This window comes from Ambystoma mexicanum, chromosome 1q, assembly GCF_040938575.1.
Source record: "Ambystoma mexicanum isolate Mex_15411 chromosome 1q, UKY_AmexF1_1, whole genome shotgun sequence".
Lineage (NCBI taxonomy): Eukaryota > Metazoa > Chordata > Amphibia > Caudata > Ambystomatidae > Ambystoma > Ambystoma mexicanum.
The window spans coordinates 664,778,615-664,797,222 of record NC_090922.1 but is presented as its reverse complement, the minus strand read 5'-3'; the positions used below and the strand labels follow the sequence as shown (position 1 = coordinate 664,797,222).

General features: G+C 41.7%; 1 protein-coding gene across 1 annotated transcript in view; it reads right to left on the bottom strand.

Annotated features, from left to right (window-relative positions):
* The window catches only part of LOC138534995 (dimethylaniline monooxygenase [N-oxide-forming] 2-like), a 584,153-nt gene that overhangs the window by 519,963 nt on the left and 45,582 nt on the right, over window positions 1–18,608 (bottom strand). The window contains exon 3 of the mRNA XM_069641261.1: window positions 11,712–11,874. Within this exon, the coding sequence (XP_069497362.1) occupies window positions 11,712–11,874 (163 nt within the window). The remainder of the gene's footprint in view (window positions 1–11,711; window positions 11,875–18,608) is intronic.

Here is an 18,608-nt window from a genome sequence, read left to right as displayed (position 1 = left end):
AAATACGGGGTTTATCGGATAACGTCGAGAATTTTAAAATTTTAACAGGGGTCACATACCAGGCACTTTCCGGTTATCCCCGAAAACCGGACAACCTACACATGCAACAGCATGAGCATCCAAAGGTCAGCCTGACGTCACATGCAACATAGGGAGTGCTGAACACATGCACACACAGCACCAGACATACATGCATCTGTACATCTCCACCACCTGTCACAGTGAAATCATCGACAACTATGTCACATCTGGCAATCAGCCTCCTACATGTCGGTGTCACATGCATCCATGGTGTATCACAGTGGCACACATGTCAAATACACACACAAGCACATGTACCTTGAGCACGTACATGAAGGTGGAACCAGCATTAATGTGTCACACCCCAACCATGCCATAGTACACACACAGAAATGTGAACATGTGTGCACCCACACATGCATTTGGCCATCATGCATTTGAACACATACACCATTGATGTGACTCACACATGACTGGACTCACATGTGGCAGGCTCATGTCCCTGTACATACACCTCCATACAAGGCCCTTTGTAGACATATGTCCAACCTGCACACTCCTGGCACACCTCAACATGCACTGCGTCCAATCAGTACGCCTCTGAAGGACCTGGTGGTGGAGCGCTGGGTGTATGCGTTCCAGGACCCTCATCTGGATATTGGTGAGGCGGACCCAGCACCCCTCTGCATGCTTTGCCTTCAAGAGGCACCGGGCCTTGCTGAGAGTCCTGGACCTGAAGTCCTCCCAGCGCTTCCGGACATGTGCCATGTCGCGGGCTGCCACCCCCTCCACGTTGATGGCAGCCACAATGTCCTTCCAGAACCTCTTCCGTCCTTCATTGTCGGCGCATGAACTTCCAAAGGGGGCATCATAATTCACCAGGACTTGCTCCACCAGGATACCAACTTCTGCGGCACTGTAGCTGGTAGGCCTCTGCCTCTCTGGCTGGGGGTTGCCAGTGGTCTCCGATGGTGTTTCCCCCGACATGGGAACCCCCGAGGCAGGTATGGGTGGGCAACTGGGTCCTGGTGCTGGGCTGTGGAGCGATGGAACTTCAGTTGGGAGTGTCTGTTCCAGCAGGGGTGGTTACAGCAACTGGACCCCTGCAGATGGCTAACTTGCAGGCACCAAATAGCAGGGCACATGGCCAGCAGGCAGGCAGGCAGCAGCAGATGGCAGGTGGGAGTGGGCTCGGGGCTCTGGGAGGCAGGAAAATGACCTTCTGGGCCAGAGCGTGGTCTTCCATGTGTTGTTGCGTGGCCAGCTTGATACGGAGTGAATTGGCACGTGAAAAATAGCATGTCAGCGTGTAATTCGAGGAAAAGCCCTTAGCGCGTAAGCGCGTCTGTGACGTGACATGCACGGACGTTCCCCTGGCACGGGTTTAAGGTCCCACATGGGTTTCCATCGATCACTCTGTACGTGCTTTTCATGGAAAGCGGTGCGTGTGTTTTCCAGGCGTTTGGGTTCACACACGATTACTTCACAGCGGGTGGGTGTTGGCTACGTGTTCTTCTTATACACGCAAGGCAGACGGTGAGTCGCACACGCTATTTTTCCCACTGCGGGTGTCCCTGTTTGTCGCATACCCCTTTTTTTACAGGCATACTAGCCTGTGTGTTGATCACGTATGTATTTTTTGTGCCCTGGCTGCCACAGCGTACTGCATGTGTTTTTTTACGCGCACGTGGGCAAGAGGGGTCGCTTATCTCTTTTTCTTGCTTTTATTGGATGCCTGTGCATTGCGTGACACGTCATTTCTCCTAGGGGGCCACAGAATGGGACATTCATCGTAGCTGTATATGCGTGTTTTTTGTTTGCGCACACTTTTGTAATGCTACCACCTGCCTTCGTGTGGCAGACGTGTTTAGGCCTGTGCGTGTCTTTGGCTGTGCGCGGGTTTCCCCTATTCGATTACATGAATATGTGTGGTTCGCATGCGTGGGGGCGTTCCGTGTACTTCCCAGCAGTACATCCCCAGTTACGCCTTTATTGTTCCCCATTCCGCGTGTTCCGCCCCGTGTTCCTCCCCCTTTTTGGTGTGTGCGCTAACATTGTGCGCTTTTGCTGAGCACCTCGCGCACAGCGTTCTGGATGTTGCAATGACGTGTGCACCCGTGAGTGTCACGCACAAATTTGGCGCACTTCCCAGGGGAAACACGCACAGGGCCTTTCATGAATCAAACGCGTGCGCTTGCTTTTTCACGCTTGCGCCAGCTTGCTCCACGATTTTTGCCACACTTTTCTTGCATGAATCGGCCTCAAAATATTAATATATATAGCGTTAACAAACAAAGCAGGAAGCGCAACCACCAGCAAGAACCAAATGGCGGTCCCTGAAGCAAAAAAAAGTTTTTTTATATCAAATAAAAAGGTACAAGAAAGGCAATTGGGGCTCTAAATACAAACAGGTCAGATTTCTTCAAGTCTCCATCATCACAGATACTACAACGCAACAGGGGAGAGGAGGAGGAGAGCAAAGAAGGGGGAGGGAGAACAGACCAAGACACACAAGAGGATCTTCAAACAAGAAGAGTAACCAGAGCGGGCACCGGAGAGCAAATACAGAGACCGACATGAATACATGTGTTTAAAATTATCAAGGAGAGCTCTGACTCCTGCAGAAACTACATTATTAAACAAAAAAAAGGTCTGTCGTTCGCGCCATCGATTTCTAATGACCTCATTGACTTACAAGTAGATGCATTCAGATTCGCCTGCAAACTTAAATGTAATAAATCCTATGCAAACAAAATATGACAAGTAGAAGAACATGAGGAAGGACTACCTTTCAGTGACCTAACTATCAGCGATATTGAGAACACTCACTTACTTTTGTGTATAGGTGAAGAAAGTAATACCATTGTGACAGACACACTAAAAAAACTGAATATAAGATCTAGGAATTTGGAAATAAAAGAATTAAAACCGAGATCTAAATGAATCCCACCAATTCCAATGGACAATGTGATTGACACATTCCAGAAGGCAGTAGTCCAGGATATTAATAAAATTATTGACAAAGACAGAAGAAGACAATGTGATTGGATAATTTACAACCATCTGAATACATAGCAATGCAGGACTTGGCAAATAACAAAAATATCATTGTAAAAGGGGCAGACAAAGGGGGAAATATTGTGATTATGAACCGAGGAAATTATATAAAAATGGGAAATATACACTTAGAAATTCCAGGATGCTCTTGGAACTTGAAAACAGACTCCATGCATACCTGACAGTGATACAGCCCACCATGTATTGCATGCCTAAAATACACAAGACCTAGGAGCTCATTCCAGAAGCAAGACCAATTATGAGTGGCATAGGTTGGACTACTGAAAAGATCTCAGAATACCTTGATATTATCATGTGCCCCCTTATGTCAAATCCACCCTCATACCTAAAAGATACCACACAAGTGCTAATTATATTGAAGGAACTCAAATGGGACACAGATTATCTGTTGGTTACACTAGACGTAAAAGTACTTTATACATCAATAAGACACGAACTAACAAAAAAGGCAATTGAATACACTTTTAGGAATAGCTAGGCAACCTATTACAAGCATGCAAATATATTAAAGGAAATGTTACAGGTCACATTTGATTACAACACATTCAAATTCAATGACCAGTAATATCAGCAGATTAATGGAGTAGACATGGTTGCTATATATCCACTGGCCCTGATAAAATTATTTATAGGCCAGTTTGAGGATTTACAAGTGTACACAGAGCAGAGCTTTGTGGACCATGTGATATCATGATGGAGATACATAGACAAGGTCTTCATGGTATGGAAAGACGAATTAGAAGTCTTTGTGGGCAGGCTTGACAATAACAATTTTGGAATTGCATTCACATGTCATAGTCATAATAGTAGAATTGACTTTCTAGACTAGAATATCTACGTAGATGACACAAGCTTAAAGACATGTTCCTAAAGGAAAGAAACAGAGATCAACTCAATGCTGTACGCCACAAGTTGCCACTGGAAGACAGTAATAAATAACATGCCCATTGGGGAATGTATAAGAGCATGGCACAACTGTGAAGATAAGGACATGTTTGACAGGGAATGCAACCTCCTAACAAATAGATTTTGAGAGAGAGTTGCATACAAAAGCACAGGACAAGGTACAAGAGATGGAAAGGGAGACAACTCTCGTGCCCAAGGAACAAGATATAAATAAAAAACAACTACCAAAGTTGTAACTAAATATTGCAAATACAAAAATCAAATGTTGAAGATTTTGAGGAAACATTGGCACTTACTTCATTTGACTAAGGACCTCAAAAGCTGCTTGGATGAGACACCACAGATTATTTTCACCAGAGCACCCACATTGAGAAACACACTTCGCCCTTCTTACCTCACAGGAATAGACATGAGATCAAGTATCAGCTGGCTGCAACCAACAAGATCTGGTTTCCAAAGTGGGGAAAATGCACAATGTGCAAATATGCCCTTGGGAGCACTCAAGAATTTAGGGGAATCCAAAGAATAAAGGTTAAAATTAGGACATGATTAACTGTAGGTTGAAGTCTGTTGTATATGCTTTTCTATGCAAATGTCAAAAAATCTACATTGACAGTACAATAAGAGAGTTAAGTATTTGCATTGGTGAAAAAATATCTGCTGTTGTAAGTCAAAATCCAACTTTCCTATTGGCAGCACATTGGCAGAGGATGCGCCAAATGGATAACAAGAGAGCTTAAATTCATTGGTTTAAAAAAGGTTACCCTTGGCAAAAGGGGAGATGACAAAGAACTCAGACTAAGACAAATTGAAACAAAAATGATATGCAAAATGCACACAACATCATTTGATCTAAATACTGACCATGAGATGGGTGCTTTCTTATAAGAAAAACAATGATGGTTACCTATTTCTGCTGTATATAGACATCCTATATGTGTTAGTAGTAGCTTGTCTCTTTCATGAATTATAATTACAGATGCAGAATGATCAACTTACTATGAGAAAAGAACATAATCATAGTAAAGAGTGGGTAGGAAACTCAAACCTGTAAACCTGAGGATTGTGATCTAGAGAAGTATGCCTATATATACTAGTATCTAGGACAATCCTAAGTGTATTGAATGAAAGGCAAAGGAGCTGACACAACACATCAATCCTATTCTGATGGGACTCCAGTCTTGCATAACAAGATAAGGTGTAATAAATGGCATAGCCAAGATGCAGTCTAACATCATACAATTTGTTTATGATGTCTCTTAAGGTTATATCAATAATGCGCTAAGTGGCTAAAAAGATATTTGGATTTCTAGTACAATGTAACTTGGTCTGGTATAAGGGGCTGTCCTAAGCTATTGCTCTGATCAACTGCACAATGGACAACACCCAAAATGGAGTAATGTACACCAGCACTAAAGGGGCTAACAAAAGCCGCGCATAGATTTGGGAGGAAATACTAATACATCTTTTCCATGAATTGCCCAATATTACGGTGTGCCCGAATAGGCACTATTGGCAAATCTTGTTTTTCACATTTTAAATCAACATAGTGGCAATGCTTCATACCAATAGAAACACTCACAATGATGCTGTAACTAAGACACTTATGTATTGTCAAAATTAGATACCAGTCAAATGGCTATCATAACGTGTGACATCACAAGAAATACGTGTGACATCACAATGTGCACATCTATTTAGGTAGAATCCAAAATGGCGGCCATGGCTAAAAGCACGCAGCATTCCATCGAGCTACAGTGTCCTGCGGTAATACAGGGACTACAAAGAAAGGCAAAGGACAGAAAAATAGGTACATCTGAAAATGGGAGGCATTTGAGGATTAATGTCTCCCATATTTGAGTAATAAATATTCTTATCCCCAAAGTACTTTAAGGATTGATAAAAAGTAAAGACTGACCAATCAACAACCCCTAATCTAGATCTAGTAGTGCAGATAATTAAAGAAAATAATTGAAAACATAATGAATAGAGCCGATTAATAATATATATATATGCCACAATGCAAACTAGTGTTGAGATTCATTATTCTGCCTTTACAGGAACAAAGGTGAATGTTATCCCAAATATGTGCGCTCCTGAGAAGTTTCTCTTACAAATTAAGTGGATAATAAGGTGAGAAACCATGTGGCTAATGTAAGAATACGGCTAACAAGCCTAAGAAAGCCAGATAAGGTCAAAGATTATAATGCACAGCTTTAATAAGCTTACAGACACAGAGGTGCAGTCTTAATAAATCACTATCATTAATGAGAGCTGAGAGGACACACATTGGTGATGAAGACTCAGATCTAACCATAGCATGCACATTAGAGAAGAGTACTAACCATTATATAAAAACTAAAAACTAAGGTGATTTACATGATGGGAAGATAAACAATGGCTGTAAAAGGATACATAACAAATTGGCGAAGGTCACCACATGACATAAATAATGTGTTGTAACATGCTAACACTTCTCGTTACATGCAAATGTGTCATGGGAAACAAGTAGGAACGATCTTGAAGGTGTATAATGCTCAAACTAAGCCAGCCACCAACTATGGGTCTTCACTGTGGGGGCATGAAAAAGTTGCCATATTGCAGACCATAGAAAATACATTCTTTAAAAGACTATTGGGCTTACCAAGCTTGGCACCAAACGATGCAGTTCACACCGAGCTTGGGGTAAAACATCTGGAAGACAATTGGTACGGGCCCCCTATAGAACATTGGCTAAGAATACGGTCAAACTCCAGAGCAATTGTGACACAGAATATAGTTAAAGTCCTGCTGTGTAGTTCTTGTTGGCACAAGTTACTGTGGTTGAATAATATCTTTGACTGTACAACTCAGATAAATGCCCCAAGCCTTTTCAGATCGACTAATTTGTTGACTCGCCAAGTGATCATTGCATATAAAATTAATTTGTGCACATTTGTTAAGCAAAGATGTGAATTAGCAGGGTTGTCCTTGATCTGAAATAAGAAACATGCTATTATTACAAAAATTGACTAGGTTCGCTTGATTGCGACTAGAGCACGCTTTGATGTGTTACTATTCCGTGCTAACACTGCAAACTGGAAGGTTTATGTTCAAGCCTCAGAGTGCCCATGCTGTGGCTCGCCCAGAGAGGATTTACTTCATGTTTTGCTATTGTGTCCCTATTATAGGGACGTTAGAAAACAGACCCTGGTACCAATTTTGAAACAATTGAAAGGCACTCATTCTCGCCCTGTGTTAATGTTTTTTCTTCAGGCAGAGTCGTGTGTTGTAGCATGAGGATTTCTTAACTATTTATGGAGGGCCTGGAAAAACTCTGCTAGAGACACTGAGCTAAAAGGACTGTTATGGGATAATTTTTAGAAGACATGTTTCTATTTAGGATCATTTGTAAATGTTTATGATGTTTTAGGTATTTTTATGAGTGTTTTAAAAGTAATGCAGTTGTATCTTAATGTGCTCATGTTTGATGGATTGATCTGAATAAACTTATTATGATGATGCTCAGTATAACATATTGACTTTTACTTTCATTGTCTCTCTTTCCTCACCAATTCTCCCTATGCCAACCCGCATGTTTTCTGTATGGTTTGAAAATTGCTTTCTGGACTAATTGCCTGTGTTTTAATTTTCTATTTGTTTTACAATGACTTTAATTTTGAAATGATTGGAAATGATTGATTATCCATGATAATGGTTTTATAACAATGCTATTGAGTTAATATATTTTGTATAAATATCACATTTGCTTGTTAACACTATACATGTTAATATATAATTGTATATACAAACATGTGTAAATAGTTCAGTCTCAAAAATGACCGCAGTGCGGTCGAAACACGTGTCAAAAACGGGCACTTAGGACCAACAATAAATGTATGTGGGCAAGAGTAACAGGCACACAGGGTTAAAAATAAAAATGTTATGCTGGCAAACAACTGGCTTCAAGTTAATATTTAAGAGTTCTATGGACTGGCACCATACAGAGGTGGCAAAGTAGAAAATATAGACATAAATATACACATGCACGCACATATAGGGATGTGGGATGATAATTAAAAATCAGACTGTCCCAAGAAATTCCAGACGAGGGGCAACCGGGGACCTCATTACAAGTTTGGCAGTAATTAAGTTCTGATTACGATAATGGGCCGCTCTGCCTAATTACTTCCAAACAACATGCTACCCTGCAACATGAAGCCAACGATTTCACCGTACAATTCTCAACAATGAGAGTGAGAGAAATCACAAACCCTGTTGCACTCTGGAATCTGTGAAGTAAAGAATTCAAAATACACAGCTGGGTCTTCTGAACACTGTACAAAGAGAACCCCTGCTTCATTTTGGAACCTCAGGTGATGGTTTCTAAACCGCAAAGGTTGGCCAGGCCTTACTTACACAACTAACCATGAAAAACCCTGATATTTTTATTGTGACCAAGAAAAAAAATAAAAGGAATGAATTGGATTATAAATCTAAAACATTTATTTTGCATAAGTATGCAACACCATTTAGGCCCATTCCAAAGAAAGTTGCTTGTTATGCTGTTAGGGTACTCTATGCTGTATGTTAATATGTTACATTGTATTTGTGAGTACACTATGCATCCACCACCTTTTTGTTTATATATGGAAACATGGAAATAGAGCTCGATTCAGCAATCATTATGACAAGTAGTGAGTGCTTGAATGCTTTCCATAAGCATGCATGAATCTGGCAACAAGTGGTGTGACCAGCGTGCACCAAAGGGCAGTTGGGTGCACGCTGGTCCTTTTTCCATGGCACACACCTCCGCACCACCAATATTCGTTTGGACCAGGTGTCCTCGGCTGCCATTGTGGGGCTGGGTGAGGTTTGTTGCTCTCGTCTCTGGCCGCTGGATGGCTGGAGATTTGTGCCACTTTGTCTCATGTGGTAGGCGTCAAGTGTTTCTTCCTCTGTCTGCAGCGTGGTGCAAAAGTTAAATGTTTCATAGTCCGGGTTTAGTTGCAGCATGAAATGTGCTCTCTAAGCATTTTTTGCAGACCGATACATGTCTGTGCCATCTCTTACAGTCAGGGAGTCCAAAATGTGCAGTACATCATCCCCCACATTTAGTAGCAGGTGCAACCTCATCTTTGCAGTCCATTGACATCTCAACATTTTGTATCCAAATCATCCACCTGGGTCCTACAGACGAGGGTCTGTGTAGGGGTCAAATGATTCTAGTGACCCTGTTATACTGCTCTGATTGCTGGGTGCTTGTACAGGTGAGGCGAGTGATGCAGCTAATCTTGATGGGGTGCCTGGCCTGGGTGTTGATATGCCTACAGCCATATTTCCCCTTGGTATGGTGTGACTTTCTGATGTTTGGGGCCACTCTTTCTCACCTTGTAGCTAGATGTCTTTGGTGTTGTCTTCTGTGAGTTGCAGGACTCATGTAGGTTGATTTCTGGACCTGTATGTGCCCGTGGTGGATTATTTAGATCTGTTTGTTGCGTGCCTGGTTCGCATTGACCCATCGTCGCCAGTGTTGCGTTTCATTATGGGCCCCCTGTTGTGCAAAAAGCTCTGGTGCGACACTCGTGTAGGCCGTAGGGCAGAGCATGCAGCTTTAATGAGGCACGTCACACCAGTAGTTGATTTAGCCCTGAACTGATGGGCTTGGCCCATCCGGGTCTTTATTAGCATGCCACGTCCCTCTGTGCCAGCTGACGTGGCACTTATGTAAGACTGCAAAAACAAAGAGGTGATGGCTGGAAGGTTTAGAATGAATCTTAACCTCTGGCATTGCTCTGGCCAACCCTCCAGACCATCGTTCTTCGCCTGCCAAGCCATTACAGAAGGGGAAAGACCATATGCAAAGGTCTTGATCTGAAGTATGCTAATGTATGGTGAGCCATGTCAGAGGGCATTGTCCATAAAACACATACAAAATACAAAAACCCAGTATTAATAAAATCCCGTCCACACATAAAATTCTAGATAAAATATCAGTCAAACACATTACATGACAATATGTAATAGTATAATACAGACAATTCATAAAATCACATACACAAGGAATAAAACGAAGTACAAAGTGGACAATTCCTAGGATGTAAACATTCACAGAAGCAATGGCCAGCAAAAAGAGAAAGAAAAACAAATAGCATAGTCCCCAACTCGTTATAGGCAGTGCTATTACTGGGCAAATTATATCTCACTAAACATTTAGATCCATTGTGTTTACAGGCCCTTCCTGTAATGCATAGCTCTTTTAAAAAAGATAATAATGCCAACGCAGAATCAGCAGTCAAAGAACCAAAACTGCAGGCCTATAGGAGTGGATGTTAGCTTCCTGTAAGACCGGCAGTTAGGTCGTCCGTCTGATGCTGCTATATCCGGGGCTGAACAATAGTAAATGGACCAAATCCTCTTTTATGTCACCACACACCAGGCACCCTGCCAAATCAGGGTATCCTCTTCATTTAGCTGTAGTGCCCCTCAACTGAAGGCAGTCAAATCTTGCACGGTTGATTAACCAACGATCTTTCCTAGTAGAGCCTATATTAAATAGGGGTCTATCTCCTTCACACGGCTTATCACCCCATGATCTTTATCAGAATTGGTTGCATGCCCCATAAAGGACCTTTTCATTAAGAGCACCTCCCCCAAAATACATTTATAACGCCTCATCTGGGCTTTGGTCAGCAAGGCACGTGCGGGGGAAAGAACCCTTATGTTACCCTGTTACCCTAGGACAACGCATTATCAATATGATCAAGTCACAGGATTTTTCTTCAGCCATCCCTATACATTAATTACCTGATTATAAAGTGGAAAAGGGAAGCACGTTTATTTGCCCAGATTCAAATCCAAAATAGTATTGGGGCCAAAACCCACTGGTCCTGCCAGAATTCCAAACCCAATTCCCTATGAATAGAGATGCAGGGAGAGGACCTTGGGAGTACTCTTCTGAAGAAAAGATGTTCCTTCACTTGAACTGCAGACATTGGCTCCTTCTCCAAATGGATAAAAGTAAAAAGACGCCTCCACCATGATCCACTTCTCCCCACTTCTTCCCACTTCATGTAATATTGGGTCACAAGTACACTGGACTCCGTGGTCAAACACATGTATTGATAAATGTAAAGTAGTAGCCTTGATCCTAGTAAACTAAAGTTATGTCAAATAATGTAAATTAAACCCAGTGCTAGCCTGTCCTCTCCACATTAAATTCCCTCAGATCAAGCTTCGTCTCATTGGGTTGAGCATTAGGTGTAGTCTCATCCAACCATTTTGCAACCTGAACATGCTCCATTAACATGCTATGGCCACACACATCCAATGTAATATCAGATATCAGTCTACATTCTGTTTTTACAAATAAGAGTGCAGACGGCAATTTGGGATGTCAATAGCACACTAACAACTCAGGTCTATCCAGTTCTTAATTCAACTCTAAGCAAGACTTGATGGTGTCCACTTTATAATTTAGAGTGTGGTTCGACTACAGAGAAGCACAAATACGCATTAGTATATTATACATTGCAAAATTGTCAGATCTTCTAATACTGTCAAAGCCGCCCAGGAGCCTTGTGCCATAATTAACTGCAGACAAAGAAAGACAGCAGGGTGTGTAATGACTCATCTTTTGAACAACTTCTTCAAGATAGACAGACAGAAGGGACAGACAGATGTGTAGTCCCTGTTTTAAGAGACTTAAACAGATTATTTGCACTCACCTTGGAAAGATTGAATTGGAAAATTGGACTTCACATAGCGTCCACTGCAAACCATAACGGCATCAAAGATGGCCGACTCCTTCTGCCCCTCTATCTCTGTGACAACGTCCCACTGGCCGCTGATGGCGAAGTCTGGCCGTTTCCTGACACTGCACACCTTGGTCTTTAGGGTAAGGACACATTAAAACACACGTTTTTAATTAATTTTCAACCAGTAAGATAATGATTGTCATCATAACAGGAGACAAACAGATTTATTTAAAAAAATATATTTTACAGCTTTTTGAAAAGAGCATCTGTTATTTTAAAATTCAGTAAAATCGGCCTACGTATCGTCAATGAAGCCAATAGGATGGTTTTTGCCACTCCATATGAGCCCAACTTCTCATGAGATATCCACAGGGTGACCAGACGTCCTGGTTTTGCTAGGACTGTCCCAGAATTGGGAGCTCTGTCCTCCTTTGTCAAGTTATGTTTCCGTTCAAGAAGAAATGCTGCATTTTACAACTTAAGATAGTGTTAGTTTGTGATACGTTAGTGATGCATTAATTATAATATGTGTTTATTTGAAAAGTAACAGGCTTCTGAAGTGTAGTGCCTTTACAGCCACTTTCAAGAGTTAGTCCTACTTTTTGTTAGCTGTCCACTCCCGGTTTTTTACTTTTTAAAATCTGGTCACCCTAGGTATTCAACCTCTGCATTTAAGGGACATAAAGTGGCAGGGAGCTAGGGAGTGGGCATGGGTTTGTGTCCCGTCACAGCTACAAATGTAAAGTGTCATGAAATGTAAAAACAATAGTATTTTAACAACACTATGAGGTGATTTGCATTATGGCAGAATGCAGAAATACTGTGTACAAAACATGTGTGAAGTGAAATAGACCTGGATGCCATAAGTAAAAGGCCAGAGTCAGTGGGGGACATGCCCCTAAGTAAAGACCTCTGCCCTGAAATAATGCGGAAAACGAGGCCTAGGAAATCAAAGCAAGAAGGAGTAAGATTGGGCCTCAAAATCTAAAGATATGTAAAAATGCCAACTGCCTGGCATAAGGGAAAGACATATGGCAGGTTTGACAAACTATGGGAGAACTGAAGTAACATTTTCAGAAACAGCAGTGCCCAGAATATTAAATGAAAATGTTTAGATGGTGTTTCAAGTCTTCGCAGCAAAATGAAACATTTTCACTGTGAAAGAAACACATGCATGAATATTTGTTTTTCTCTTTAAACTAAAATTTTGCTCATCAAAGTATCTGCAAGACTTTCAAAATATGAACTTGGTTTCTGTCTATCATGGTCCCATCACTAATGAAACAACAGTGCACATAATCTATAATGGGATGCAGTAACATCGAGTTCCATTCATGGGTGAACCTAACAAAATGATGTTTCGATTTTGCCTCTAAAGTGACAATGTTCACCAAAGCCACTAAAAGTGTAATTATGAGGTCTTCCTTAATAGCTGTATGTAAGGGACAACTTTATGGGACACTTATTTATACGGAAACAGTGTGCATTCTAAAGAGCTCATTTAAAGGCATAATGTGAACTAAAAGGCAATTTCAGCTGAGTGTGAAAGGCTTTGGGCTGCTTACAATTTCCTCAGATGTGAAATGGAATTCTTTCCTTTAGGTTGTCCTGGAGACCAAGTAAACTTCAAACATGAGTGCTTCCCTTAAAATTACAACTTAAGTACTTGTAGAGATCAAATTTGTGGTGTGAACGAGATAAAGACAGTTCGGCTTTCCAGTATTAAGACCCCAGGCCCCACAAGCTGCAATAAAAACATGTATTAGCTGGTCATTAGCCTTTGGAATGTGCAGGCTAATCTAAACATAGACCTCTGCTCGTGTCATGTGCTCCCGGAAGGTGGGGGCTAGGGCTAATGAGTGGGTTTGACTGTCCATTGTGTAAAATGAGAGAAATGTTTTTTTTTTGTGTACAATTGACAATATTTATCCCACAAAATGCATTGTAGGCTTTCTGGAAAGGTGTTAATTAAACTCTTCTGGGCATCCCAACACAATTTCTGTAAGGTACACACAACTAAAGTTATTCAGAAAAGGTGACAGGGGCCTTATTGTGTGTACCAGTGATGCAGACATTTGATAAAACATGTAAAATATGATGTATATGCCGCCCACCAAGGGACACATTTTTCACTGATATCATTCTGGAGTAAATGAAGAAAAACAATGGGCCTCATTACGACCCAGGCGGTAAGTTACCGCCTGGGTCGTACCCTTACCACCATGGTGTAAACTACGTTTACACCATGGTGGATGGCGGATTTACCGCCCCATTCCAAGGTGAGTGGGGCGGTAAATCCCCATTTCCCATTTTACCGTTCCCCATTCCCATTTTTGCCCCATAGGGCATAATGGGAGTGGGGAAGGCGCTAATTACGCCACCGTAAATTACGGTGGCGTAATTAGCACCATGGTCCCTTAGCGCCATAGATTTTAACGCCTGCAAAAAGCAGGCGTTAAACTCACCATGGCGCAAAGGGACCTCGGAATCAGGCGTTAAGGGTCGGCTCCGTTTACGGCGCCGTTAACCCCTTAAAGCCTGATTCGTAATGAGGCCCAATATCTCTGCACAGGAATGACATACAAACTCCTGAGTAGTGTCATTTGACTCGTAGTAAAATATAGGTTTAAAAAATGCCTTGATATGTGTCAAAATATGGAGATTAAGGGTACTTGTCATGCATTGAGATTTCTATGTCCTGAACCAGGCCAAGCCCCCTGTCAACGTGAGATGATGGAGTGGCCTCCTCCCCTGGAGTCCCAAAGCAATCCCACATTTTCTGGACCTATCAGCACACAGATGGGAGTGGACTAGTGACTCAGAACCAATCCCTTCTGCAGGAACTATGACACATTTAGTGATGTCATTTGCCCTATAACTAAGTAATCCTGCCTCAGATCAGGACGTTTCACTAACCCCTGAGCTGAGCTGAGGCCAAAATCTGGAGGAACATCCCAGCACTAGCAGTGCGGCCGAATCTTGCAGAGGAGCCAGGAGACCTAGAAGCTGACTTGGGCCCCCTTGGAGGAAAGAGGAAATCCTTGACTGACCCCATTGGTTGTCCCAGCAGTGGTGCTCTGACGATCCCTGATGTTCAGTCCAGACCTCTCATGCAAGTAGAACTAAACCCCAAAAACCATAGAGTGTGTAGGCCCAGTATTCTTATAGCATTGCATTAGATAATTTCCCTTTTCCAAATCCCCATTTGCCTGTATTTCAGTCATTGCCTCATTGAAGAATCCCCATTTGCCTGTGTAAATCCTTAGTGTATTTGTCTAAGCAAATGAATTAATTTTCCCTTTTATTTCACAGGATTGTATTGTTGGAACTATTTTATCCCAGTGTATTGTGAATTGGTATAGTTATAAAGTGTTGCTTAAAAGGATTAATCCCAGTGTGATCTGAGAAACAAATGTGTCCATGTGTTTAAATTGTGCCCTGGTAAACGAATTTCCACCTGCAACTATGTTTTCCCATTACATCTGTCATCCTAACCAAAATCCGACATTCCTCTTGTGAGCAATGCTCTTTCCCAGAGCTTTCCTGTCCTTTTAAGTATCAGTAAAAAATGAATTATATTTGCATTTTCTTTCCCATTGAAATTGGGCTCAACATCCCAAAAACTGATTTCCCATTCTGTTCCTCTTTCCCCATTGTGAGGTGAAAACGAGTTTCCATTTGCATTTTTTTTCACATTGCCCAGGCGTTGCATATCCTAAAACCGATTTTCCCCTTGTGTGCTGACTAGTATTCTCTAAAAGCCCTGCCTGTCTTTCTAAGTTTAGCAAAACAAATGCCCTGTCTTTCTATTCTTTTCCATAGCAGTTGTGACAAATAATTAAAAACCCCATTCTTCCATTGTGCTCTAAAAATTGATTTTCCCATTCTTTGCTTGCTCTCCATATTGTTTCTGCGCACTATATCCAAAATCTGATTATTCCTTTGTGTTCCCACTCCTTGCCACTGCCTTCCATCCAAAACTGACAAGCCTAGTCGATGTTTGGTGGTGGGGGGGTGAGGGTTGCTGGGACTCGATAATCATTTTTTGCGCATGCACTTTCATGTTTGTTTGCATTCATTTTCTTGGTGTGTTTTGAACTGTTCTCTGATTGTAGTGGTGAAAGAAGTAAAAGTAAATTCTTGTAATATATATTTTGAGTTATCTCAGTGTGTGCTGCTTGACCAAAACAGATATTTTTCTTTGTGTTGCCAAACCATTGATGGCTGTTGTAATTTGTTGGTTCTAATTTGACATTTAATAATAAATTAATAAATATCTCATTGATACACAATGGCCTGGTTCCTAGCCCATTGTGACACAGGGTGTTTGTGAAGGTTGGGTGCGAGAAGGGTTGTAGGCCTTCTCAAAATTAACCATAGTATAAAAAAATCAAAGAGTTTTTATTGTTCGCCACACTCATTGTAGGGGAAGGAGATCACTGGCCTGCATGTGCCGTGTAATAAATCGTGACAAATTGGGGGATCGGCCGGGATTGTGAAAAGTGCTTTCACTCGTGACAGTGCAAAAGAGCAGACTAGTCATTGAAGGTTTTGATATTTAGTGCGTAGAAAGCTGGGTTGCATTGTGAAGGCGCCATCCAAACATTTACCCTGGGTTTCAGGGCTGTGTGTGTAAATAAAATATTGTGAATACAAACTAAGCAGAAGCAGGGTTGAGATTTTGCCCTTGCATAGAGAACCCATCAGATTCAGAACACATTTCATAATGAGCACTTTAGAAATGAACATGCTCGGAAGCACCGTCTATCCAAATTGTATATTAAAGGTGAATGGGCAGAGCAAGAGCATGAAGCCTGGCAATATAGAATGATGCAAGAGTTTACCTCTATAAATATGGATGTGTAGCAGGATAATAGCCTGTTACATCAAGCCCTGACACATTTTTATATTACGCATACCACTAGAGATGAGCAAATTAAAATTGCCCATCTCACAGCATATATGTACTTCTCAGAGGTATTCTCCCTTTCCTCTCCTTCCCCCAGAAGTTAAAGGATGAGTTGGCTGCACAGCAGAAAATGAATCTATCCCAATTGTCTGCACTAAGAGAGGAATGTCAAGAAGGTGTTGAGAACCTGAGATAGATCCTACTAAAATTGAGTTAACAAGTGGTGCACAATAGACCCTGCTTAGAGGGCATCTGTGCCTTTCAAAATCAGATTAAGAAATTCAAAGAGGAGAATAGCCTTAAGGCCATAAGGGAGGTCCATTCCCAGGCGGAATTCGATCCGGAGCGCCAGAATTTGAGCGCTATGATATGGCAGAGAGATTACCTCAGTGAACAGAATAGCACATTATGTCAGGAAAAAAATGCCCTATGCCAGGAAGTGTGCCCCAGTTAAAGACAAACCTGGAGAAAAGCGAGTCATATTTTCAGGAACTGATTAACATGAGGGTAGAAAATAAAAAAATAATGGGACATTTGAGAGGATTAGAATTGGATCTAGGGCAGACAACACAGACCAAAAGTGCACAAAGTGAGGAGATTAGGCACCTGCAAAAGAAGAGGTCTGATTATACCCAGATAGTACTGGCCGCACAGAGGGAAAATGAGGCCCTTTGTGAATAGAACAAGAGGCACAGTGGTCAAGTAGTGGTACAAAGCAAGGACATAGAAGCTACTCAAACACTGGTAGCAGAGCGCAAAGCTCAGACCTCCTATATACCATCAAGAGATAGGGGCTGAGAAAGAGAAATCAGAGAGATTGGAGAAGGAAATAGCTAGATTTAATCAGGCCTTGAGGAACCCCGAACAGTTAGGGTATGAAAGGGCAACCCTTCCTCCGAGATTCAAGTGGCATTCCACATTGGAAGGAAATACCCTGAAATTTAATAGCGATCAACAATCTGAAGAAAACCCATATCCCATGACAAAAGATAACGAAAAACCAGCTCAGAGTTTGGCTGATATCCGGAAAAAGGGTGAACAGTTGTAACTACTCATAAAAATGTCCATTGGCGACAAAAGCATAGATCATAATTGCTGCATTGTGAGAGATGTCTTCTCTGCATTTTTCTTAGGCAGTGACATTCTCAATCGATTCACAATAAATGTAGACATAATTAATTACAAATTATGGTTCTGATTTGCAGGTAACCCCATGGGCTTTGACAATCCTGAGAAAGTATTTTGGTCAGCCCAATTGCTGCCGTATACAGTTGAAGTTCAAACTGGAGAAGAGGTCCCCATCTAAGAACTGATACGAATATTCACCATTCCCCTAAAAATTAAGCGAGGACAGAACCTAATAAAAAATAGGACTCTTAAATCAATTTGAATTAATACCTCCAACAACAGGGTTTGTATTTGAACCTGACACCACTTATTGACCTAGAACATGACACTATTTGAATATTGGTGGATAACAGGCACCCTAGAAGTATCACTTTGGGCGCAGACCCCTTTATTGGAATGGCAGTTGATCCCCAACATGTTTCCATTGACTAAGGGAATGAGATCATGGGACAAATTCCAAATAACTGTCTCCTTTGTGACAACGGTATACCTCCGGAAAAGATTTTCACCCTGCAAAGGGGGAATTTCTTGGTCTACTCTTCCTGCCCATATGGTGGGGAAGACGTAACCTGTGACATCAGGAAGGATGAGGTGGTATTTCAAGTCAACAGTGACTGCCTCCAATCCTCGAAACCTCCTGTCCAGGCCAACACCATAACAAGAGATCTCTCCACTCAACTAGAGGATACAGTGGAAATTGCAAAACCTGAGGTATTTCCAGGCTTCAGACAGATGGTTGAGGAACAAATCAACCTTGCTGATGCCTGTGAGACCAAGGAGCAAAAGCAGAAGCTGAAACAGGTGTTTTGGGATTTTAAAGAGATCTTTGC